General features: G+C 35.9%; 1 protein-coding gene across 7 annotated transcripts in view; it reads right to left on the reverse strand.

Moving 5' to 3' along the window:
* Nucleotides 1-504: 504 nt before the first annotated feature.
* Nucleotides 505-27,518, reverse strand: part of GABRG2 (gamma-aminobutyric acid type A receptor subunit gamma2) — a 39,160-nt gene continuing 12,146 nt past the window's right edge. Inside the window, exons 5-8 of one of the 7 annotated variants that reach the window (XM_042880672.1) lie at nt 6,379-6,528; nt 4,111-4,316; nt 2,271-2,294; nt 505-859 (exon numbers count right to left, since the gene is read on the reverse strand). In XM_042880672.1, coding sequence (XP_042736606.1) covers nt 584-859; nt 2,271-2,294; nt 4,111-4,316; nt 6,379-6,528 — 656 coding nt within the window. In that variant the 3' untranslated portion in view covers nt 505-583. Of the gene's footprint in view, nt 860-1,423; nt 1,447-2,270; nt 2,295-4,092; nt 4,317-6,378; nt 6,550-27,518 lie in introns of all 7 variants that reach the window. The other 6 variants (XM_042880668.1, XM_042880671.1, XM_042880669.1 and 3 more) reach the window with 6 other exon arrangements.

Raw genomic sequence — 27,518 nt, forward strand, 5'->3', positions numbered from 1 at the left:
CTTTATGTACTACAAGGTATTGAAATATTTACAGCAATTGTACATGTGCTCTTAAAGGGATGGCAAAGGGAAAGGTCTATTTTTATCTGGATGGGAGTAAAAGTTATTTTCCTAGCTTATTAATACATATTCAAAGTGAGAGATGACTCTTCCAAAAAGAAAAGCCCACGAAGAATAAAGCTATAACACAATTATAGCCAATGTTAACAAACTGTACAGTACTTTACCTGGGAATTCTGCTCTCTGTCACTCCTGTTTTAAATGGCAGCATCTACTAGTGAGTGATGTTGCCATGCTCCCCTTGCCCTGTCTGCCCTGATTCTCCTTATTCCATCAGGTATAGCTGAGTATTACCTGTTTATGATATTTTTATTTTGAGATATTTTAATATGTTGAATGGACAATTAATTCGCAATAACCTGATGGCAATTTTTGGATAAATGATATAATTGGTATTTACTGGGTTATGGCACTAAAGAATTCAGACCACTATAAAGCGCATCATCAATACTTCAAGTGGACTTTGGGAACCATCTCTCTAAGAAATTCAGTGAGTAAGGCTCGTATCACTGATCTCCTGCTTTTAAAGGTAAAGATATGATACCCAATACACCAAGTTAAACAAACAGAAGGCAGTGGGGAAGAAGATGCGGGCATAGGAGTCCATTTTGGCAATGCGGATATGTATTCTTCCATGCCTCCATGCTCCTGTTCGACAATCCTCAAAGCAGCAAAAAAAACTAGCACAGTCCTTGCCATCAAGACACTCATACCCGTATTCTTCGTCCCTTTCTTGGAGGTGTGTAGCATTGTTCATTTGAATAGTAGCTGATCGAGGTCGGATGTCAATTGTGGGTGCCTAGGATGGAATGGCAGAAAAGGAAAAGATGGCAGGAGGGAGACACTCTGTTATTATCACCAGACCAACAGGAAACAGAAATTAATGGTCAACATGGGAATGATGGTTCTACAGGGGTACATGGGAGACTGGTAATATTACCTTGAACTTAAAAATCAGCTTAAATCAGTTGCATCATACACTAACTTTACAGGAAAGCAGCACAAATCAAGATCAAGTTGACAGCTGAGGACAGTTAGCTTTAATGCCAGACTAAGTAAACCATAGAGGTTAAAAGAAACAGAACTGATGATATTTGGAATTGTTTCTGTTTTATACTTCACGTAACTGCCTGATATATGAAGGCAGTTTGGGTGTTGAGCATGGGTGGAACGAAAATAATCAGTTGGAAATGCAGGATTATTTGTATTACTGGGCTGGTTTGTGCAAATATACATATATATATATATATATGGAAAAAAGGCACAATTAAAGTATTTTTACTAAGGTTATGAAAATCTTGGTAAGAGTCTCCAATAGTTAATTTGAATGTATGCAGTTCACCATCTATTAGTGTTCACCAACTGGAAGATTCATCATGTACCCAACTTTATATGGCAGGCATACATTTATTCGAGTGACTTGAATGAGCTATGTATCTAAAATGCAGTTAAGCACTGGTGAACATTACTATGATGAGTCTTAAAATTTGCTGCAGATTGTGTAAAATAATTATAGTTTCATTCCATGAGCATGTACAATTATTGGCTTTCATTTTACAGTGGTTCTTTGGTTTGGACAAAATCTCTGCATTTCTGAATGAAGATAAGATTTAGACATTACAAAGTTAGATATATTTGCTAATTTTGCTAAGAATGTGTTGGTCAAGTGTCAGCATTAAAAAATATGTGCGTCTTAAACCCTTTCAAAACTCTGACTTTTTTTTGCATAAGGAACAGCATTTGAGTGATTGATGATGACACTGAATTTTATTCATGTCAATATCAAAACAAATTTAGTTTTATCATTTGAAGTTAAGTCATAAACTGAGGGATCAGATCTGAGTTCTAAAAGGGTGTATTGCGGTTTCTGGTGTAGCTGGTGGCATTGGATCCCATGGGAAATTAACAAAGAGAGAAGCAGAAATATTTTGAACAGAAACTCTCTTAATTCATGCGATCCAATAACGTTGGTCACTCTTGAACTTAGTGTAAGTTCAAAATCATAGTGAATCAATAATTGGGCTGCTGAATCAACTCTACGTATTATTTAGAGAAGCATAAACATTCTACTTAATTAGGAAGTTACCTAGAGTAGAATGCTTAGATGTCTAATTTAAGAAAACAAACAAACAACAGCACTCTCATATAAGCTCTAATAGTTAAATTCAGCAGTCGCATGCAGTGAATTTCCATTCCAAAAAACATTATACCTTGAAGGAAAACATCCGAAGAAGCTTTCATTTTGTAGACAGAAAAGAGAATCAGAGGGTTTTGGTTTGAATTAAAGAAAAAAAAAAAAAAAAAAGAAAAAAAAGAAAGAAAGAAAGAAAGAGAAAAAAATAATGTAAATTAAAAATATGTTTCTAAAACATAGTAAGTCAAAAAGAACTAAATTTATAGAAAGTTTGGGGTAACAGCCATTTAAACAAGAATCTATGCTATGAAACCCACACATCTTTATCTTATCTCTGACTTGTAACTACATCCAGACCAAAGACAAAGTGTATCAAACTCCATTTAGATCTTTTCATATTCTCAAGGTATTCCAGTCTTTTATGTTGAACTGATTTGAAAGAAAAGACAATTCAGAGCTTATGAAAGCAAATTTTAGAAAAAGCTACCTGAATACTGAGTACTGAAGACTCTAGTGTTAAGTTTTCTAGACTCTGGGTTTAGATTTGGAGAATTGTTATTTCTATTTGTCCCAGGATTGTCCCAGATAAAAAGTGTAAAGAGCAACTAATCTCTAAGCAAGGTAAATAGATCTGAGATAGTTAATCTTTGCTCTCTTAATTGTCTGTGACACAGGTTCACATAAGCAGCCATTTATTTCAGCCTAAGACAGACATATGTGCCACCATCCAAAAGTGCTTTTTGATCTAAACACACCTATGATGAAATCCAAATTCACCACACCTAAAGTAATGTGAAAATTCTTCCTGTGTAGTCTTACGGATGTTTAGCTGGCTGTTTATCCACTGCAGTGTATATCTGTAATTTTAAGAGTGTATTTCTCATCAAGCTTTAAAATTGAAATTATGACAAGTAAGTGTAATGAAAACTACTTTAATTTATATATTTTACTATTTTTTTTCTTTCTTGCAAGCTTTCTTGCTTCTGTGTAACTAAGAGAGAATATCTTAAGGACTTTAGCAGAGCAAATCCAGACACTTTCATTATTTCCTAGATGCCTGAAGTGGATTTGAAAATATTCTTAACTAATGTAAAACACTTGTGTTCGTCACATCTTGCAGATGCATATTTGATTTTTCTTTGAAGAAGATTAGGCTGCTTTTGTTCCCTATAGTATTCTACACTCATTCCTTTCACCTCACAGTTTCTAGACAACACACTTCTCAATCAGCAGCAAAAGGCAAGAAGTCTGCCCTGGACAAAATAAGACAATACTTTTTCCCTACCTAAGCATACTCTTAGAAATCTCCTAAGGGTATTCCTGGGTCTTTTCTTTTTACTGTGGTTATTATATACATTGTTTATTATTGTGTAGCATGCATCAATAAGTAACATTGCCAATGCTGATAAATCACTTTCAAAAGGAGAGAAATACATAATGGAGAGAGAGAATACAAGAAAAAGAAGATAAGGAAACAATAAAAAGGAAACAGATGCTTATGGGGGAATTAGAAAGAAAGCACAGTCCATCGTTTGAACATAACGTTACAAAAAACAGAATCATGCCAATAATACATATGTAAGTTAATGGCAGAGAATATTGCTAAAGATAACGAAGAGACTCTGAGAGTTCTTCCATGGCGGTCATAGTATAAGCTCTATCTATAACATAAATAACAATTTCATTGATAGTTATTTGTAGAACAATTTGGCAAAAAGGGTCCTTGTTTTAAGACATTCGTTTCTCTGCTGTCTAGACAACTGTGATATATGCATTCTTAATTATTAAGGTAAATGATTTTATTCCTATTAATACAGAAGTGTAGATATGCTCAAATGAGAGTACAGGCATAGAGAGAAGTATTCCTTCGGATAATGTAATTTAATTTTATACCTCACTGGTAAAAAGATACATACTGGATTTTTCTTCTTTTTGTCTTTATCCTTGCTTGGCTTTCTGTTGCTGACAAAGTAGTGCAAAGTTCCGTATTCCACCAGTGCAGAGAAAACAAAAATAAAGCAAACTGACACAAAAAGATCCATTGCTGTCACATAAGAGACTTTTGGAAGAGATTTACGAGCAATCGTACTTAGGGTGGTCATTGTCAGGACAGTTGTAATACCTGGTAGACAGACAGAAAACATCAGAAATGTTATAACTTCATGTAACAAAGCCATGCTGCCATTTCTCTCTCTGACTGTTTCTGAAGGATGCCAGCAGTTCTGATAGAGAGCAAAAATATCAACCCATCCCAAGCAGTGAAATGTGGATTCAGTGAGAGCTTCAAGGATGAATAGGGAGCGTGAATCATTTTTGCATAGTCATTGCAAGTGTTGCCCTGCTGATGGATTCTAATTTTAAAAAATGTATTTAATTCAGCTTTGTTGCTTTATAGTTTTGCTTTTAGGTATCCATTTCTCATTTCTAATTGAGAAATGCAGTTTTAGGGTTTATGTTCTTGAATCCCAAAACTGATAGAGAGAAAAGAACTTTTTCTAACAGAGTGAGAGGTCAGGTGGAGAAAAAAATATACCTGTCACTTTAATCCATTCTTTGAAGTACTCCAAAGGCTAATATAAAAGGCTCTAAATATAAATATAATATAATTATAATTTATATTATATATTATAAATAATATATTATCATATATTTATTATATATATAATAAATAATATAATAAAAATATAATATAAAAGGCTCTAATATAAAACTTTCCATGCTGTCCTGCATGTGTCATTTATGGAATTCATATCAGTAATGACAACAATGCCAGTAAGAAATGCATTTGCAGCCATTATATGATTTAGAAATTATGAAAATTCTTAAGGAAGCCTGTAATCCAGATGAAAATTCAGATCAAAAAGTTTATTTATTTGTATGTGTACTGTGTAAACGAGACTTTGTTTCCTTTCTCTTATTTTTAATGCATTCTAGTTGTAAGCAAACGATACTAGCCCCAGATTTCCACACAAATTCTCTGTTGCTGCTTATTTAAGTGATTTATTGCAAATAAAGCTGGAAGAGAGTCTCTCAGGACTGTTTACAATTGTCACGCTGTGAGGTCAGATTTCTCTCAGCAGTGCCTCCTCTGGTTTTCAGAAGTGACTGTAGCTCATAACTGAAAAGTATTAGGACAGGCCTCACCTTCCCTTCTCCTTTCAGAACATTATTGCCTGTCCTCACCATTGTGTGATGTAAATAACATTAAAAATGCATCAGAACGGTTAAAATTCATCATATTTTTATGGTAAATTTCATACCACTAATAGAGTGCATCTTAGAGGTATGAATAGCCAAGTTTTCAGCAGAGAGACAAGTCTGCATTGTACGTCTAAGCAAAAACAAAAATAACAGCTGAATGCCTTTATTCATTTTATACTTTAAGGCGCATTTTCTTGTTTCAGAGAGTGAAAAAAAAGCAATAAAACACATAAAGCATTATGCGTTGGGGTTGTTGGTCCTCTATTCCTGTATTTCTTTCAAGGGAAATCTGTAATGAAAATGCTGACCCTCCCTGCAGTGCTCTATTCTGTAGTTCTTGAGGAAATGAAAATGCAGAAGGAAAAACTAAAATGATTCTTAGTAGCACAGGTTTAATTCAGAAGTAGAAAACAGTGTTTTTTAATCTCCTCAGTTTGGTTTCTGCTCTGCTAGCTCTTGCAGATGCAGCTGGTTTGTGTGAGCAGGCTGAACTCGGTAGCTCCTTCATTCGTGTCAGAGCTGCTAACTGTGTAGAAAATGCTAATTCAGATTAATTGCATTTCACCTTTTAGATATAGGCAAATTCAGTTGATTTTTTTGGTCTGAAGGACATATTTGACCTTTGGAGCTTCAAGCTGAAGGCTGGTACCGCATTCTTTTTACCACTGCATCACACAGCCAGAGAGATTGCTTCATTCATGGTATTTATTTCATTCTTTTTGGTGTTCATTAAAAAATCAAAAAAGGTAATCAGAAAAGATGCAAAAGCTTTTGGAGATGATCGTCAGTACTCCTAGTTAGGTTGTGACATGGTAAAATGGAAGAGAGACAAATATGGTCTAAGTGCTGTTACTCCTTGGAAGTGATTACATTATTCTAAACTGGTGGAACTCTTGTATTAAATTCTCCCCTCTTGCATTTAGAAACTGGTGTCAGTTTAACATCATAATGCTGAATAAAAGCAGGAAAGTAAAGCAACTCACCCAGTGATGTTCTGGCTGGAACTGCATCCTTGTTAATCCAGAAGGAGACCCAGGACAACACAACAATAAGTGTGCAGGGAATGTAGGTCTGAATAGTGAAATAACCCATTCTCCTGCTCAGGTTAAAGTAAACAGACATGACTACATAGTCTCCTGTAAAATAAAAAGATACTGAAGTAGAATAATATGTTAAATAAGGTCGTAGAATTTCTAGATGTTGGCTAGCAATTTCCTATTCTATGTCTGTAGTATATATGAAAGCCATGCGTGTTCACTTATGTAGCTTGAACTTCAGATTTCAAGGGTAATCTCTTTTGCATAGCACAGCAGGCTTCTAATTTACCACTTCATTCATCACATCTTGCAGATGTATAGATATTTCTCTTCAGGATTCAGGAATAAAGCAAAGCTCTGGATTTTGATGTATTTCTTCTAAGCTAAACAAAACAAAAAACAAAACAAAACAAAACAAAAAAAACCCTGGATCTCATCTTTGCTTCAGATTACAGCACTCCTGGGAAATCTTGATTGCAAAAGAACTGCAAAACCCCAGGCTGCAATAGACTTCATTGCAATTCTAAGAAATGTGGTCTAGAGATAATTCCCAAACTCAAACAGAAGAAGGTTTGCAAATCCAGAGTGAGATGCTTTCCCGGAGATACCCAAAAGTCCCTATGGCTAGTATGCATTCCATTTAGACCAGTACTGTTCCTTAACAGAGAAAGTTCTGTTTTCAGATGTAATGAAAATGTTAATTTGCCCGCCTTTGAACTTAGTCATAGAAGAAGCTTTAAAGTTAATTTTTCAGCTGGTGTGGCTTTTTTTTTGTTGTTCTTATTTTTTCCCTCCAATATGAATGTCTGTTTACAAGGGATTAATTGGTTTTTAATTTCATTGCATTATAAGGAAACTAGAAACTTTAAAAAGCAACTTACGTACTTGGGATTTACAAGATATGGTTGAGCATGAGCAACCAGTTTTAACAAGTAGATGTCATCTGATTATCCCCTCAATTCACAGATAAACTTGTCTTGTATGTTTGTGTCATGCGCTAAGCAAGGCATTGACCAGGATCACTAGAACTGGAGCCTGTCTCATTCTTCATCTCTGTGGTACATCTACTGACTTCTTGGAAAGTGTCTATTTTATCAGTTTGGGCAACCAATTTCTTAACATAGGTTTTTCAAAACCACTTATTTTTTTTCCTATTTTCCTCTTCTGTATTATTGTAGAGATCACTTAAAGCAGTACTTGTGATACTTCAAAGTGAACAGCCTCAGAGAAAAGGCTGTCTTCAAGTTTAGTGTTACTGTATTGCTTTAGTGAATCAACAAATTACCAGAAAGAAGAGATGGGAAATATAAAGCCAAAAGCATGTGATAACATAAGAAGTTAGAAAAGATTAGCTCAGAATTGAAACAAAATTTGGTTGTTTTCTCTCTGCTCTTGCTTCTTTTTAAGTTCCAGCTGCAGTAGACCATCCTGGGGAGTAGCTGAGCAGATATATCAGATCTGAGCTAACTACTTCTTTCATATATTTTGCCCATAATGTTTGTCCTGTAGTTGGGCACGTCTGTTTGCCTGTTTTGTTGGTTTTACACTCTTGCTTTGTAGGTTCTTTTACTCAAAAGAACAAAAAATATCGCAATTAAGTACAGAAGCCAGCACTACTGCTCAAAGGTGTTAGAGCCAAATCCACAACTCGGCACCAGCACTGAAAAAATGAACAGTAAATCCATCTGACCCAGACTGGGGTGTGCTGCAGAGACTTCATACAGAGACTCCTTCTTCAATAACCATGTGTGCAACCGCACCAAGTGGTGTGAATAACACACAAAAATGCGTTTATATCAGGGAGAGGAAGCGACTCCAATCTTTCAGTTTTTTAGGTGATTTTCACAAATGTTATTTATAAATAAAATAGTGAAATACTATATAAAAAAATAACTATTTCACTGTTTTCCCTAGGAAACCTGGTGGAGATTATCAGGTCTCCAGTGAGATTTATTTAGATTTTTATTTTGATGGAAGTCGTTTTTTTTGTTTTTTGTTTTTTGTTTTTTTTTTGAATAGTGAACTATTGTACTGATATTTTTACAATTTACGCATTTATTTAAATTGAACACGTATTTTGTCAACAATGTAATGCATGCCAGGTTTTAAAATGCTAACTAATGTGTGAAGGTCTTGGTCCATTCCACAGCAATGAGTCATTACTTCGAAATCTCTGTCATCTCAATGACATGCTCTGAGGACAGTCCATTTACACAGAGCGACAGCAGTATCCCAAACACAAAGGTTTTGCTACTGGAGACAATCCAAGTGGAAGAATTTTATATATAATTTAACACAGTTCCATCTGCTTTTCTTTTTTTTTTTTTAATACTGACCTTAACCAATTTAGAAATAGCATATTTCTGCTAGTGTGTTCTCAAAATTAGAAAGTGATGTAATTGTTCTAGATAATGCTCATTTCCCATAAATGTTATTGGACTTTTCATCATGCAAAGCCTGTCTTTCTTAGTGCATCTGTACATAAAAAATTCCAGCCAGTCCAGAACAATATTTAATGGAAATTCTTTTTGTCAGTTTCTGATGCTTGTAGCAAAGCCCACAGCACTGTTTTGGCAGACCATATTTCACACCTTGTATAATCTGAAACATTCTACAGAAAGCTCAACTAAATAAACCCCTATATACTTAACAAGCTTTAAGGTTTTTACAAACTGAGCAGTTAAAGCAGAGGAAGTCAGGACTTGAATATCCGATATAACTTGCCCAGCAGCATGGAGATTTCCATTCTGAAGAACTATTTAAGTATATGTAAATTCTTTTAAATTACATGTTGCTTTCTAATGTGAAAGCCTACTGGTGCTATAAATGTTGTTGTGCTGTGGAGTAAATACTACTACTTCAGAGAATCTTACTAGAGAAAGGAATAACATTAAAACCACAAAGATAAATAATTTTTCCTTATCTTGCTTTGTTCTGATTTTGGCAAGTGGGATGTAGAGATGATTTTTTACCAGTATATGACAGGAAAGGCTGTGTGACAAGGCAAGCCAACAATTCCGTAAAGTATTGAATATTTCCTCCAGCCTTTGAGTAATATGAACAGATATGTAATATGTAATATGTAGTAATATGAAAACAAGATTGCCCCATAGAGGCATGATGCTAAATGTTGCCTTTATATGTAATGGTGCAATGTACACAATATAACGGTGTAAAAGCAGGACTTCGAGATGTGTGGTTTAAAATAAGGCAAGTAGTCTGGAAATAATCAAATACGTAATGCTATAGAAGCATACAAAGTAATGCAAGACCAAACATGTGCAATTTAGGACCTAATACCAGTTGTCGTAAGATGTACATCCAAAAGGTAAAGCATATTAAGTCCTCTGTGAGACATGGACTTGGCAGCATTTTGCTTTAATCCCACTTTTCATGACTTAGAACCATAGCCTCTTAAAATGGATTCTTGCCTCAGTGCTGTTTTTATCCATATTTGTTTTATTTCTGACTTTATTCATGGTCTTCTCTGCTCTTCGGCTGGGGCCAGCTTAAACACTTTGTTATTTTCAGATTATCTCTGTGCCTGAGGTGATTTTCACTCCTGGTGTGATGCCTGCATGAAGCTGTCAAGCTAAGACACTATTTTAGTAAAAAATGACCAGAATTGATACTTAGCACAGTGTTATTCACTAGTTCTCACTTGGTAAATTGTTATTTTTTTTCATTATTACCTCATCCTTGTTCCCTGAACTCCGATTCTTGTCTATCCAATGTTGCATACTGCGGCTACAGAGATTCTCAGACTGCCAGATGGCTGTTGGGAAGACTGATATACTTATGGACTTCTTTGGAAATCAATGATAATGTAACCTGGCAGCTTCTCTGCGACACAGCATACCTACATAGTTAACATTTGGCGCTATAATTAGATAATTATTGGATTATTTTAGCCTTTCACTAGAGATGTTACAGTCCTACCCTTTCTATGGTTTATATACATTATTATATATGTTTAGAAAATACCTAGTGTTTTTTACTTGTAAAGAAATACAGTATTTCTCTGGCAAAAATAATCCTCTTACACTGAAGAGCACAAGTCATTCTTAATATATTTACACATCATTTCTCTCTCCCCTCCACCCTATGAATATGTATATATCTTCCATTCCTCTATGTCAGTATATATAGATAGCTAGATGTAGTCTACAGATATGATAATCAGTTCAGCAGTTTCTTCAGCAACATGTATTTGAATTTTTAACCAGAATGCATTCTCTTGGGAAAATGTTCTTCAGATCATGCTTATATTCATGTACAAATACTCATCACATTTTCTACTAAGTGCATATTCCCGTTATTTATTTTCTGAAGAGCAGGAGACATGAAGCAGGATTCTGACTTCAGGCACAGCCTCTTCATGATGCTACTTCTAATTGGAAATAGGGGATCTCTCTTGGTGGCAAAAATCCTTGTTACATATAGAGAAAGTGTGTGGGCTTAAATTCACATCTATAGAGCAAGAGATATTTTGAAATGGAGATCAATTTTCCATCAGTGTCAGATGATCATGACTTCTGTGAGCCCTTACAAGAGGATTTTTTTTCAAACAGTCCTATACCATTCTAATAAACACAGACTCAACGCTTGGAGTGGGAGCTTGAATCTCTTCTTTCCATATACTTGTGTAATACAGCAATTTGAGTACTCAGATTCTGGCTCTGTTAGACATAAGGGGAAGTGAATTCCTGATTTGAGGAACCATCTGTGCGTATGTCCTGGCCTAATTCCCAAAGGTTCAATAGAAGGAATTAGTTGTGCCAGGAAGTGTAGCCAGGGGGAGATGTACATTGCACTTAGTTGATTTAATCAGCACAGTGGGTGTGATCCTTCACTACATCCCGCTTGTGGAATCAGTTATACCTGTGCAAAGTGGGGGGGAAATTATACCTACTAGTAATGCATGTTTAAGTGACTGTGCAATGTGTGAGGTGCTGGGGCAACAAGACTCTAATTTGTTCTCTAAACCTATTTGGAAGCTGGTAAAAATGCTAGAGAGAAGAACAGCTTTCTATTGCAGGGAATTGGTGTCTTAATTACAGTTCAGGTAGCAACACTTACAGCTCAGATTGCCTCACCTTTACTATTATTATAGGATCCCATTTTCTGTTGTTTTAAACCACAAGTTTAAATTATAAAAAAAAAGTTCAGAAGAGCTTCAAAAATGTTATGTTAGCAATTTGATCGAGTTACCCATATGTATCATTTCAGTTCATTCCCATAGATAGTTTTGGAGTGGGTAAAATTCAGTGTCACTCCTGTTAAATATACAGAGTTTCTAGCAAGAAAATTCAGTTAAGTGAAGGTCTGGCCTTTTTACATGATGGCATTTCTGTGGAAATCTTTTTAAGCTAACAGTTTGGAAAACAACCCATGTGTCCATAGATGTAGGCAGTTGTTTGAGAATTTTTGCTAAGACTTGATTCTGATAAGCTTCATGCTGCCTCTGCTGCCTACCAAACCACACACTGCTCTGCAGGACGCAGCAAAAAGAGACAAAAAAAGATGGATGCTCATACAGTGAGATGGCTCTGTTCTCATACTTTCTTTGTTCCTTCAGACAGGATGATACCTAAAATCTCCAGAAATTCTGTAAGTGATGGAAGTTTACAGAGCAAGAGCTCTTCAATTCGTGCCGATTCCATAGTGTAGGAGCAATTCTCCCCCAAGAACATGAACGTTCTGAACGTGAATTTCCTTCAATATTTTGGTTACCTTGAATATTTTCATTAGGTATAACAGCGTGAAAATCCACGAGTGCTTTAGTAAGTCTTCATATTATTTATAATTTTGTACTTTTCATGCTTGAAATACAAAAATCTGCGGAGAAAATATATTCCATAGCAGAATAATAATGATGAATCAGTATCTGGCAGAAAAAAATTCTATCAAGTAGCTACATAATACTGAAGAAAGCAAGGGTAATATATGAGCCAAATTCCCCCAGAATTTTCCCTGCAGGCCGTCATTTGTTCTTCAAGGACTGCTCAAATGACTAGCCACTGGGATTTAACATAAGTCACTGTTTATACAGCAACTAACAGGCACAATTTTGTTTATGCAGCCAACAGCATCCACATGGTGCATACAGACCCAGACACACACCAGCTGCCCAGATTTCTACTGCTGATTTTCTTTTTTTCTCCTAATCTTAAAAAGAAACCAAATAGCAGATTTCTCTGGAAAAACATACATATAGAAATATAGATAGAAATGGAAGGTTTTGTCATTTAAATGGTATAAACGAATACATAAATGAGTCATTATATATGGAAAACTCTGCTTAGCTCTGTCACTGGATGGACTGTACATAGGGAAAAAAAAAATCATGCCACAGGAGGGCACTGTCACCTCAGACTGGAAATGAGCAGCGTTTCCAAGTCTGCCCGTGGAAAACTGAATTGTAAAAATCTCTGTGATTATATTTTCCATTTGACTTGCACAAACACTGGATTGGCATAACTGATTTCTACAGCTGTGTTAATATAGCAACACTTGTATGAATAAAACTAATTTTTGTACGAAAGAAATATTACCAGAGGAATATCACCTTTGTGCTACACGTAATGAGTGTATAAACTGCATAAATTGTTAATGAGGAACAACCATAGCAGCAGAATTTATTTTCTTTTCCTCATAAATAAGTAATAGAAACATCCTTGTTCTCTCTCTCTTTTACTGTTAACATGGCCAGAGGTCTCATTTTCAGTGAGGAGGAGATCATAGCTAATGCTGCTTTCTTTTATCATTTTGTTTGCTTCTTTTTTTAAAGAATGAACAGGTAAATGGGAGTTTAATGGAATAGAGCAGCTGTAGTGATAAGTTCATTGCTGTCAGCGCTCAAGGTAAGCTGTCTCTGAATTAATCTCAGTAAAAAAGACAAAGGAAGGCCATTCACATTGTGAGACATTTAAAAGAATGCCTTTGAAAAATGTCTACAGTATTTTTACAGAATTGAAAGGCCTTAGTCACTGATTGGTTTCTGTGACGATTTACCCACACATAAAACAAAATGTCCCCAGACCCAAACGGGCCATTGTTTGAGATGCTCAGATTTCTAGAATATATGAAAACCATCTGTTATTTTTCTAGAGCTGACAGAATTGCACCTTGCTGTGTATTAATTCAGTGCTGTAAGTATCTGGACTGGAGATATATACTTAAATCCTACTGAATCCAGACGAGATTCTAATTCTCTCAAGTTCTTAAAAATTCAATTTTTTTAGACCAGTACTTAGTATAAAAATATTAGCAAATGGGACCAACAGAGATTCTAAATGCATCTATCTTTTTTAAAGGACTGGGTTTGGTGCCATTTTTAATACAAATATTCAGATATTTGTATATTCAGATATTCAAATACAGAGGAGGCCATGAGGATGCTCAGAGGGCTGGAGCACTTCTCTTATGAGGACAGGCTGAGAGAGCTGGGCTTGTTCAGCCTGGCGAAGAGAAGGCTCCAGGGAGACCTCACTACAGCCTTCTGGTACTTAGAAGAGGCCTAAGGGAGAACTTGGGGGGAACTCTATCAGGAACAAGCGTAACTGGTTTTAAACCATAGAAGGGTAGATTTAGATTAGGCATTAGAATAAATTCTTCACTCAGAGGGCAGTGAGGCACTGGCACAGGCTGTCCAGAGAACGGAATGAGCTTTAATAATAATAAATAATATGATAATGATAAATGATAATAATAAATAACTAATTGGTAATTAAATTGCCTGTAAGATGACAGACTTCTGGTATATTATGTATACTTCCACTTCTGACACATTGGAGGGCAGCAGGGCAAACAGACAAAAAGAACTGGTAAAACATGGGGAAAGCCTTTTCTCTTTCATGTCAGAAAAGCGATGGCAGCTGAGCGCTGGTGCTCAGCAGTGGTTGGGGCAGAGTGCTATCCCCAGGGCAGGCTGGAGAAGAGACAACAGGAGATGGGACTCCGGTCTCTCCCAAACCAGGCCAGTGTCAGACTGTGGGCTGCATTGCACAGTGCATCTTTAATCTAGAAAGAAATATCACGTAAATAGTTTAAGATTGGTGTACTCATTTCAGTGCTTTTGTTTCCATCTCTTTTCTTGCCTTGACAGGGTCTGTGTTTGGAAGTCTTGCTAGCATTTATTGTTTTGTTAGGGGTAAGAGGTCAGTGAGATGTCTTGTGATGTTACTGTGGTATAAGAAAAACATATTCCTTTCTCAGCGCAGAATTTTTTGTGTGGATTCATATTTAACCTACACAAATTACTCTTTTATATAACATCTAATATCACATATTTTTGATATGTTATTTCTTCCTTACTGCAGATCAGGATGTCCTAAGGTTTGCCTAGTCCTGCAAACCCATTTTGCTAATGGAAACGAACTTCTAAGAGTGGTTATTTGTCAAAGGAAGAGATGATGACATTTACTTATCTTTGCATTGTGCTTTTACATATATCACAGTAAAATCATTTTGGCCAAAATATTTGATCACAGGAGCACTTGAGTGAATTTTCATAAAGACAGATACTTGATCACAGTGCTGATCATAAGCTGATAATTATCAAGATTTACTGCTTTCCACAGCCAGGTAAAATAAAAGACTGGGGAAGAAGGAGAGTCAGAAAGAGTACTGCACCCTAGGTATCTGACCATGACTCCTCATTATTTCATCATTTCCTAGATACCCTTTCATTGCTTCTGTACTTTACAATTTTAGATTCTTTCATCGACTCATTTTTGAAATGCATAAGTGCCAGACAGCTTCAGAAAATAATTAGGTCTTTTCCTTTTCAAAACTGCTCAACATTCTCTTTTTCTCTGAGTTTTAGCAGTAAAATACCAGTATTGTGTCATAGGAAGTCATGATGTGAAATAAAATACAGTGAATGTTTAGCCTTTGGGGCAAAGAAAGAAAGGAAATCTGCAATGGCATTGTATTTGCTTGCAACAGACTTGAAGCACTTGGAAACAGTCTCATTTTCTACCTGACTGCTGGTGCTTGCTGTGCCTGGGTGTTACATAAAGGACAAGGCGATTCATAGTCATCACTGATCCAACGTGGCAGCTGTACTAAGTGACTTCCACCCCAATGCTAAATATCTATTTCTAAGCCATGATTATAGCTTGATTATGTAATGGGGTAAAACAACATTAAGACTTTCACAAAGCTTGTACTATAGTCCATTTATATAAGATTATCTCTGGGATTCAGATAGCAGCAAGCCTGGTTTTCAATTTACATTCCAAAGGATGAATCCTAACTACATTGAACAGCAGGGTGGAAGGCGGGAAGAGATTTCCTCCTCTTTTTTTTTTCTGTTTTTAAAGAGTAACACATGTATGTCTGTGTGTGGATGTGTCTGACGTCAAGCACCTTGATTTCCAGCAGGACCAGGGGAGAGGAGCTGGAATTAGTTTGTGTTTGTGTGAAATGACAACTCAAGCTGATGAAATTCCTGCAAAATGAGATGAATCATTATAGCTATCCAAAGAAATGGAATTTATGTATGGCATGATGTTCTGACCACAGTTCTGAATTTCTTTCTGGTCTTTGGCTGCTCGTTCCACATGACGTGCTGTTTTCTCTGTTTGTTTGACAGAATGTGTTCCACTTCTCATTAGTTTCTAATTATAGAAGGAAAGAATGTAATGACTCTAGACAGTAATTAAAATCTATTATTGTTGTTCCCACCTTCCCTTTGAATTCACAGAGACATGCTTCACCCTAACAATTTTTTGTTGCTAAGAAATATCACTACACAGGAATGGAGGTAAAATTCTGTATGTTTCTATTCCTCAGTCCATTCTACAGTTTTGAAAGAAAAATGTATGATACAGAGCCTTTCTTTTTTTTAACATATATATATATATTTTTCCTGATTAGGGATGTAATTATGAACTTCTTGAATTTGTTTTGGAGTATTTGTTATGAAGGCAGCTTAGCTACTACAGCGGCATCAGCAAATGCAGGAGGATTTTTAGTGTGCAGGATTAGTGTTCAGATGTGGCAGCAGCATGATGTAATAGGTTGCAACTGCTGTGAGGGAGTCATTAAGTGCCAGTGTGCAAATAATCTGCAAATTAAAGAACCTTCTGCTCCTTTTCCAACTTCTCTCTTCTCCAGGAAGTCTTAGCCTAGCTCAGCATCTCATCTCATCTCTGGGCAGTTAGAAGTTGGGTTTCTAAATAACTTGTTTGATGTACTGTGGTAGGAAATAGGAACAAATAGATGAGCAAATGTGAGACTGACAAAAATTTCAACTAAAATGAGAAAGCAGACAGCCACAATCCCCACAGGCAGGCATCCTGTGTCCTTGACTCTTTTGGATGTCTGTTTGTTCTCTGAACAACCAAGTAAAGCCTGTTCACTTTAGCAAATAAATAAAAAATGACACTCCAACAGCTGACAGCTCCACATGTGTTTAAAGCAAGACTTGATTAGTTTTGAATTGCCAGTGTTATAAGAAAGGTTTTGAGATGCAGTGAGATCAGCACTGTAAGCAAATAAGAAATATGATTTATTGTATTCATTTCAAAGTATCCAAGTCATATACCCCTAGTATACACATTTCCTGGCAGTATCCAACCCTGGCTGCTCTTAAACACAGGAGATAACTACCTATGTACCTAAGTACCTATGAGAACAAGTCAACCGAATGGTCAGTCAAGGGAGACAAACAGATCCCAAAGTGAATCAGTTCTCAGGTGGGCTTGCGAGACTTTCTCATCTCAGCTGACATTGTGCTTAGAGCATAGAGTCTGTTGAGGTCAGTGAATGAATCTATGGGCAGAACTACTCATGACTGAACAGGAAGGTTCACATCTTATCATGCATTTATGTACCCTACTGCAGACTTCTCAGAATTTCAGAAATGGTAGAAAACTAGATGCAAGCCTATTTGATGAAGAAGATAGAACAAAGAAAATAGAAATATAGAAGAAAATAAACTATAGAAGGAGATAAAATGATGTAATATTTCTGATCTAAATAACAGACTTACAGGCATGTTAGCAAACTCCCTGAAATAAGCACTCTTTAACAAGCTTTGTGTGTGTTCTGCTTGCTGAATTGACTGCACAGGACTAATGTAGTTTGTACAGCAGTGCTTCATAGGTTTGTTTTTAAATCTTCCTAAATTGTTTTGCATGGCAAAGGTCATTTTGGAATTCCTCTGAAGGCCTTTCATTCTGAGAGAAGAGGAATTTGAGGATACAGTACATTTAATCTTTTCTCTTGATGTTTCCAGTTATTTTCAGAGCCAAGAGACAGTATTACATAACCTGGGGCTGCAACAACACTTGATGTTTTCTTCTCTTTCCTCTCCAAAGGAGAGAAGACATGAGTGCATGGAGGCAAAGTTCTGCAGGGAAGCTATGGGTTTCACAGATTCATTCTGTCTTAACCCCCCAGCAAAAGAAATATTTATAAAAGAAAGTACCACTTGAACACCAGCATTTCTTCCACTGAATGCACAGAGAGATCACTAGAAAGACAGTATGATAAACAAAAAGCCCAAGGGATGCTGGGAGGAATACAACATGCTTTATTGCTTGACTTCCAGCAGTATGTTTATTTTAGACCCTTAATTTCATTTATTTTTGGCATCCTTTAAATATTTTAGAAGATTTAATCAGCAAATATTTAATTTTAAACCCCCAGGAAACCATTCTAAGTAACCAAGAAAAGACTAAAATTCGCCCAGCTATGAGATCCTGGAAGGCAGAACATCAAGGAACAAAAGTAGCATAGATCAAAACCAACTTTCTTCAGAGCTCAGTGTGATCAGCTACCAAATGTCAGGGGCTACAGAGAGCTAAGGCAGCTCAGTAATAAGAGAAGATGACTTTGAGCTCAAGAACCCAACACAGATACAGAATAAAAAATAAACTGACTTCTTGAAAGGCAGCAGAGCCCAACAATATCTCCAGCAGTGTGGATTATTGTTTAGAACATTGAAGCAACAAGCAAGATATCTCAGGTCTAGTTCCAGCACCTCCATGAACAATTTTAGGGCTGTAAAACAGCTGTTTTTCTTCTCTCAACCCCATCTTTCTTCCCATGGAGGTTTTGGAACATTTGCCCACTGTATGCTTGAACTACATCTGGCAGATTCTATTTTGAACTTAAGTGAAAATATTTAATGGGAGTGGCTGAGAAAAAGAAGAAATAGTCATTGCATAATATATGATTTATATTTTATGTCTATATTTATACATATTATATAATATCTTTCTTTTTGCTTTCACACCCTAAGGAAATTTCAACAAATCTGTTAAACACTCTTGTCTTCCTGTTGACACTAAAAGCCATTCAATATAGGTATAGTTGAGCAAAGAAGCAAAATAAAATAAACTCACTGCAAATAAGGGCCAATCGTTATTATAAGAATGGGTCTGAAACTTTCTCCATTTCTACAAACAGTGTTTTCTTAAAAATAGAAGAAAAAAACTCAAACTTTCCAGTTTTGTCATGTTCATTACAGTGTTTCGAAAAAGAACAGTTGTTTTGTAATATTTATATATATTTAACAACGTGGAAGTAAGGTAACAACTACAGGTAACAGAACTTTGTAAAAAAATAACACTGGCACTTGCAAAATGTTAGAATGGCAAGATGAAAAATGCCAACACTTTTAAATTTGCATTATTTCCTGCTGCTGAGTAAACTTATTAAATAAATAAATAAATAAATTCATAGCAAAAGATTATTCTGTCTCTTTAAAAAAAAAAAAAAAAAAAAAAAAGAAGGGGAAAAAAAACCATCAAACATAAAAACCCATGGTTTAATTATAAGGAGTTTCAGTGTAGAAAAGCCTGCTAAATTCTGCAGGAATCCTCCTCAGCTTCCAGTTCTGCTTGTTGGCATATTAAGTTCTTCAGAAAGCTGTTATTTTCTCAAGACAGAGTCAGGAAGAGAGGATGTTCATATACTTTGTTAAACTGTGATCTAATGCTAAATCCTTGTTTAAAACTTTCTTATTTGACTACGTAGTGTCTATGACTATGATGTATATGACTATTCCTGTGTATATCTTAGTATTCATTTGCATTAGCAAGACGTAGTGGAATTGGTTTCCTGTTATATAAAGCAAACACCAAAACATAAATTGTCAATCTCAGCACTGGCTTTTTAGCATTTAGCACTACTGAGTTAACATGGAATAATAACATCTATATATTCAAAAAAACAAACAAATAAACAAAAAAACAAAAAAAAGAGAGAGAGAAAAGCAGGAGGAAACGGCAGTATTTAGCCTGTAGCATTCAGAATTTAATGAGGTTTTTGCTATGAAACCAAAATGATCAGCAGCAGATACAGTTTCTGGGAGGAAACTTTTGACCAAAAATATTGCATTTAAAACGTTAGCCCAAGCCTTGCATGTGGGATGCCCTTTCGTGCCTCAACTGTGCTGGTCTGAGCACGCACTGGGTTACTATTTCCAGGTATTTCAGTGTCTGCCCTGTTTAAAGATTTGCTCAGTCCTGGCTACCTCTTTATGGAGCCACTCTTGTAGCCTCCTCATGTCATTTTTTAATTGAGCTGCCTCCACTTCCCAGCAAATAAAGCACTGGAGTAAGCATGAACTTGTGACATAGGGTAATCTTGATTCAGCACTTATCAGGTTTGCTGTTGGTCTGTACAAGTTGCCTACACCAGGAAAAGCTGCTGATGAAAGAGATCTGAATGTCTGTGTATGTAAGTGGAAAGGAAGAACAGAGAAGAAGGTGGGAATTTTAAGTAACTATTTGTGAAATATTGGTACCCATCAATGTTCTCAGAATTATTATATGCTATGGGATGCTCTTGCTTTCTCTGCCTATATTCAGCAGTATGCAATTTGTTTTTATACCAGAAAAGTGAGCTTTATGCTATTACTAATGCTGCATGGGCGCCTTTCTGAACTTGCAGCCAAATATAGTTGCTGTCAGGGCTCCAGTTCTGGTACAACTCCTTGATAGGCTTCTGTTTAGTGTCATAGAACTGTTTCTAAAAAGGAATGATTACTTTCTGGGGACATGGGCTTACCCTCATAAACCATTAACTAAAGAAGCACTGGTGTCTTAGACTGCCTGGAGCAAGGAATCTTCCCACCTATGCACACAACATACAAATTTCCTTCAGTTTTGAGTCCCACCCCCACTGGAAGTAGCAGCAGTTCCTATATACAGATAATCTTAGGGCCTTTTTGAAGCTGCACAGAAGTGTACTTGGCTTTTTCCTCTCACTGTAGTATGTGATTGCCTGGAATTGAAGCTGAGTTATGTTTAACTCTCATTTTTAAAAATGAGTTTGTTTGCATTTAAATTGTACAAATAAAACTAGAAATTAATGTGGTCTATGGTTCGTTCATTCTCTGAGATTGGTGGTTCTGGGGAGAATATGTTTCTATTTGGCTAATGTAGATATACCTTCAGATATAGATTTGAGCTTGTTTCATAGAAATTTGGCTAATATACTTCATAGCAAACAGTTTGGATTGGTTAGAAGAGCACTTTTTGAAGTAAGAGATCAGATGAGACTTGAAAGAAATCAGTTTTCTAATCTGAAGGATAGAAAACCTGAAAATATGCTTAATTCGGCTATTATGGAGGTATGCATTGTTCCGAAGACCAATACAGCTTTCTTTATCTTGCATGGTCTGTCCAAGGTATGGAAATTACAGTGTTCTCTGTCTCAGGATAACCTGTTGCTTTACTTTCTTTCTGAGCATCTACTATCTCAAACAAGAACATTCTCTTCCACGTAAGCTGTGCTTTTATCTTTCTGTACATGCAAACCTGCTATGTCAGGTAAGGTTGCTCCTGCTCATGAATATGTTTTGGGAAAGTATACACCTGAAAACTGCATTATTTCCAATGAGGAACATGGAAGAATTTGAGACATGTTCTCTTTTCTGATCATAAGTAGATAAATCCAATTTATTGCTATAAGAGTCTGCCAGCCTACCTGGAGTGATTTGTAACTTCAGAGTTCACATCTAGAAATATTAAAAGTAAGACATTTTGAATTGCATTATTTTTTTAATGACTACTTAGAACATTTTTAATTAAAAATATCACAAATGCATTTGTATTCCGATTTGCGACATTCCTCTGAAGAGGCTACCATGGATGAGTGCTTGAGAGGTAAACAGTAGCAGTCATTCCCCTGCTATCAATTTGCCTGAGGACAATGACTGCTCTGTGAACAGATTCAAAATTGTTTCTGGTTTCTTGAGCATTTTGTCTCACAGAAGCCAGGTGCAAGCCTTCAGCAATGTGCAAATTAATCTTGTTCACAATCACAGCTAATGTCACAGCAGAAACATACGCTGACAAAAGTAGGTGTTGCAAACTAGTCCAAAGTGTGATTGGTGAGGAAATGGAATGGAAATAACTAGCTCTAACAGAGCAGTTATTGATATGCTAAGAAAGGATATAGCAAATGTCTGGGTATATTTTTAACCTCTTGAGCTTTTTACGGGGATGTAATTGACAGTAGCTAGAAAATAAAATCCATGGAGGAAGGAAAACTGTCAAATCCAGAATCTCTTCAGCTCTCAGAGAGAAAGAAGAAATAAAGGCACTGAGCAGAAGAAACTAGGATATAGTTAAATGCTGATACAAGAAACTAAAAAGTCACACAAGAAAATGGTAAGCAGTGAGTCAGTGCTCTAAAATTACCTTTACTACCTGGCATGAGCATCAGGTAGGCCACAGGTCTGCATGCAACAGGCCTGTTGGGAAGAATGGAGATGAAGAGAATGCTTAGTTTGTAGATCATGTCTCAGAAGAAATAGCTCTGAAACATGAATAATTTATAACTAGTAGCACTATTTGAAGTCAAAGAGATCAAGCTTAGGATGAAAAAAACTTCTTTAGAGACTGCAGATACCATCTTGAAGTTACCAAGCTTTGCAGGGATAAAGGTAGAGCTTCTAGATGTGTGTAATCACACTGGTTCAAATCCTACAAGGTATTTAAATGACTTGCCCTTTTCAAGAGGATACTTTTGAGGATCTATTTATTTCTCAAATAGACGTATTCAGGATGATGTTCATGGCTACTGCAGAACAGGTTCCCTTGGGATCCCATTCCACATCACAGTATGAATAGCATCACACTGTGTTTTCAGGCCATGAAGTACAAACTCTTAATCTTTTCCAAAATGTGAGGTTATAACATTGTGATTCCTGTGGGTTATATCTTCTTAAAACTTTCTTCTGTTAACATTTGAAAATGCTATATAGTGTAAAGCTTTTTAAAATGAACTGATGATACTGGAACTAAAATGCTGTGTGGCATACAGAGAAGGTTGCATGTGGAACGCTGTAGGACCCTCACTTCTGAGTTGATGTGTGCTATGGGCTAGACCATACCCTACAAAGAGGTGTTGTAGTAGGGTCTCCTTGACTCTTCTCTAGAAAAATAGCTGCTGTGTTTGTAACTCCATGAAAAGAAAAGGCTGCAACTTGGGCTAAGAACAAGAAAATCTTAAACATGCCCCAGTTACCTGTTGTTTTTTTCACTTATCTTTCTGTGGAGGGTGCTATCATAGAAGACTTGAGGGATGAGATGTTAGACTACATGAAGAAATGATACAGTGGTCATTTCTATCTCACAGGGATAGCTTGTTATGGAGTACTGCAGATCAGACTTGAAGTTACATCACTTAGCACAAGGATGAAATCATAAAATTGTAAGCAGTGAGTCCTTATGCTCAGGAAAACAATGTTTTCTTTGAAACTGGCTTTTGAGTTTCATGGAAAGGATATAGCTATGGAAATACCATCCAGTTTCCTTTGGGAAATCATCACTTCCTCCCCACAAGCACAGCATTGCTCTACCAGAGGCTGTATCAGCAGCAGTCTGCCCTATGGGTTCAGCTCTGTTAACCCCATGTCTTATCAGCACCTCACGTTTCCTTTGTGCATACAGCAGCTGGGAGAGCAATTGGAGCCAAGAGAGAATTTAGAATACTTCAAAAAAAAAAAAAAAAAAAAACCCCCTTCAAAAACAAGTGGAGTCAAAAGAAGTTCATCTTTTTCTTTTCTTTTTTTTTTTTTTTTTTAAGACTAGCTTTTACTGTAGAAACGACAGCAGTGTTGTTATCAAATTGCACCTCAAAGGGTTCCCAGACACATGAATCTTTATTTTTTTTTTTATTTCCAGCAGTAGAATAAGTTCAAAAGAAGATGACTGATGGCATATTTCTGAAAAATCTGTTGTATGATGTAGATTCTTTCATGCCAAGCTATGTGAATGTTTGGAAGTATGAACACAAGTGTAAAGTTCTGTAGGCAGGCGAACATGATATAATTTGTTGTTCAGTTGTACTACCATGAGCTAGCAATCCTGATTGTTGACTGAGATTCTGCCATAAAAGATATTACATCAAGAAGAAAAGAAGTTTTTATTCCTCAAGTTTATATTACCCAGAATTACAACTTTACCATATTAAAAACATCAGTCCTTACTGCCCTTTTCTGAAGGGCTACTTATTCATTTACATTTAGTTTTATGTAGTGTCTTACAAATTTTGTGCTTGGGTAGTACCTCTGGTACTCCATTCAGATAAGAAAATTAGTAATGATCATACACTTGTCTTTGATTTTACTTAGTAGAGATGGAATGAAGTCTCTGCATTAATGTAATCTAATCTGGAGGGTAGAGACTATATGAATCACTTCAGCTTGAGCTGAATTTCCTTTTTTTCAGAGGTATAGAACCAGATATTACTAATTTTCTATTCATTTCTTTATATCTGCTAGAGAATTTTCATGCAACCATTCAGTGACTATTTGAATATTACTATTCCTTTGATTCCACGAACACTATATACTGATATGGAAATATGTTTATCTGAACTGAACATAAAATGATTTCCATTTTTCAACCTACAAAGATTAGGCTAAAAACTCAGGTTTCCAGAAAGCTCCCAATTGTTTCCCGATTTCATTTCAATTCCCAGTATTCTCATTGCAGCATTTTTGCTCATAGACCTTGAGTCCCATCTGGGGGCTGAAATTACAATGGCTTGTGAAATTTAATTAAAAATGAAACAAAGAGTGAATAGACATTTTTTAGAGCCTCAAAGCTGATATTGTTTAAGTTCTTGGTAAAATGAAGAGATGCATATTACCTTTTATCCTGTTCCCGTAAGAGAAATCAAGGTTATACTATCTCAGGACCTCCACGTTTATAGTTCTGAACACACTGATCAATTGTGACTATTAAACCAGAAGTTGCAAGATGTAAAAATACACACAGAGGGACTGGAGAGGTTGTCACATAAGATTGCAGTGCTGCTTTCCATACCATCCACTGCTCCATAGGTTTCTTCTCCCAAGAAAGGTTAAAGCATGAATTTGGCTCTTATCAGACTCCAGAGAAACTGAAAGAGCACCTGTGAGGAATGCTTCAGCTGCTGAAAAAGCTAAGTTGGCATTTACATGTTCATTAGACAGTGGGGAATTCTGCCACAAGATCCAAATTTGCAAGAAATAAGCTTTCTGCTCACAGAACTATTCATTTTTCATTTTTAATTCTCCATACGTAAAATCTCCTATCATGCTGCAAAATGAAAATCCATTCTAAACTTTTCAGGAGGTGACTGCAAGAAAGAGGGCAGGCCACAAGGAAAGAGATAAGAAGGAGAGGTTTTTTCACCCCAGCATTACGTCTGGGATGTGGCTAACCAGGATGGGCTCCAAAGCTGACAAGCTCAGCAGGTTTGTCTGCTTGGGGTAGCTTCATTCTGAGTTGGTTTGGAATGTAATGTCCAGGAGTTGTGGCAGCTATACTGTGAGGACTAAATGATTTATTCCACTGCGTGAAACAGGCGTTACCATGTCTAATGGCATGGGTTATTGCAGGTCAGCCAGTTGGTAGGACATTCAGTGACAGTCTCCATCATTGCCAAGCTCTAAGACAGTGCTACCAGGATGGATGGATGAGAGAGCGCCTTTACTTTCTGGTGTAGGGCTGAGATTGGATCTCCACTCATAAAATGAGCTATTTCATGAGTTGGCAGAAATGTTATGTTTCCATATTTCAGAATTCTGAAGGTTTATGTTTTTTCGCTTTCCTTTTTCTTCTCTGACTTATAGATCCATAATCACTTTTTCCTATTTGCTTAGTAAAACATAATCCCAACAAATTTCCTTGCTGCATGCATGCTATCTGATTGAAGGATATCACAGATTTCCCATGCTTGAAAGTGTACTTTTTTCCTGCAGCATTGCTGCATCTAGTCATTCTGTTTTTGAAAATTCTGGTTTTTAAAATAATAATAAGCAATATAAAATGTAATTTCTTCAAATCAAATAAAATCAAATAAAATTGATTTTCTTCAAAACAGATTTTTCTGGAATGAAGACAAATGGTGTTTTTCATGAACTCTTCTTTCATTGCTCAGACCCTCAGCTCTATTATAAACAGCAGGAGAGTGACAGTGTGCTCTAATAAGTTATCCTAATTAGTTATTTATTTAGGATATAGGAATTGGTGCTTTTGTTTATGATTTTTACTTCTTTTGATTATTTCTGCAGCTCTGTTTCAGAACAGCAGTTTGCTACAGTAATATACAAAAACAAATTGTGAAGAGTGGTAGGAATCACTAGCAATTTCTATTTTATTTTATTATTTTATTTTATTAAATGTTACTAGATAACAGTAAGAAATAAGAACTTGCTGCTAGTTATTTATTGACCATGGTTTTGCATTCTGCATATCTAGAGAAGGAATGTTAAAGTCAAATAGTTACTGCTGTCTGTAAATTGAATGGGCAAGGAATGGGCTTTAGATTTTTGAGCTGTACAAGAGAGTTGTTTGCTTTTTTAACCCACATACTCACAGAATGTAAGCAGCTCTATATGGCTATTGCTACTAATATAATGATACAACTCTACTTCCTCTTCAAACTTATATTCTCAAGGTTAAAAAAGAACTAACGATGAGCTACAGTCAACAAGAACACAGTATTTATAATAAAGGTATTTTGTTTTTTTTAAAGTAATTTTTTCCATTTTAAGAAACATATACAAGAACAGACAGCAATTTGATAACTAGCTGCATGGTCATTTCTAGTCACTAGCATCAAGGAACAAAAAGGGAGTTGTGATACTTTATGCATTAAATTTTGAAAAATATTTTAAGGTTCTTCTATGTAGGTCATGAGACAAGAAAGTATTGTTACATAAATTTTATCCTGCAGCTCTTTGGCTTTAATTATGCAGTCTTCTTGAAAATAGCAAAGAGCTGACTTAATAGACTGTATCACATTTTGAGATAAGTGCCATATTTATAGCTTCTGTAATGTACATCAAAATGAGGACAATTATGCCTTGTTTAAAAAAGCAATGTTGAAACTTGCTATTTACAATTAAGAACTTATTTTAACAATGAAAATGAGGGAGTTAATTCTTATAAAAATTGATAATGACAAATATTTGAAAGCTAGTACCATGCTCAATGTTACTCTATTATGTTTCTCTTTGAGAATATGTTGTCAAAATTGTTTTATGGCATTGCAGACCACATGGATCTAACGATACAAATAGAACTCTTACATTCATGAGGTACTGCAGAGAGTTCCAAGTTTTTACGTACTGCACACATTTTCATTTACCACTTTGATCTATTTTCTTTCTGTTTCTTCTGTTTTATTTGACGTAAAAAAAACCCAAAGCTGTCTTTAAATGTAGTCATTTTACGTTAGTTTAGTTTTCTTTTTAAGTCAGATATTTGTCTGAGCATTATTAACTCCTAGCAATGCATCTGACTCTGATGTTTACAAAGCCTGGCATATCTTTTCCAATCAGCCTTACATTTATATCAATTCAAATACAGTGACAATTCTAATACAGTTTATATCAATTCAAATACTGTCACTGTATTTAGTATTGCCCAAACTAAACAATATCTTAGATAAGTAGCTTGCTGAGAATGCAAAGTAGTGATGTGAGATTGAGAAGTTCAGAAGTGTGCTTACAAACTGAAGAGACTTAGCTGTGCAAGCACAGTGTTTGAAACATATGTTTTTTTTTTATTTAGGACACGTATGTGCCCAAGGCAAATCCAAACTTATTTCACATAACCTATCCCTAC

Source organism: Lagopus leucura, unplaced genomic scaffold (assembly GCF_019238085.1).
Source record: "Lagopus leucura isolate 7727_CA_CO unplaced genomic scaffold, USGS_WTPT01 Super-Scaffold_100027, whole genome shotgun sequence".
In the NCBI taxonomy this organism is placed as follows: Eukaryota; Metazoa; Chordata; class Aves; order Galliformes; family Phasianidae; genus Lagopus; species Lagopus leucura.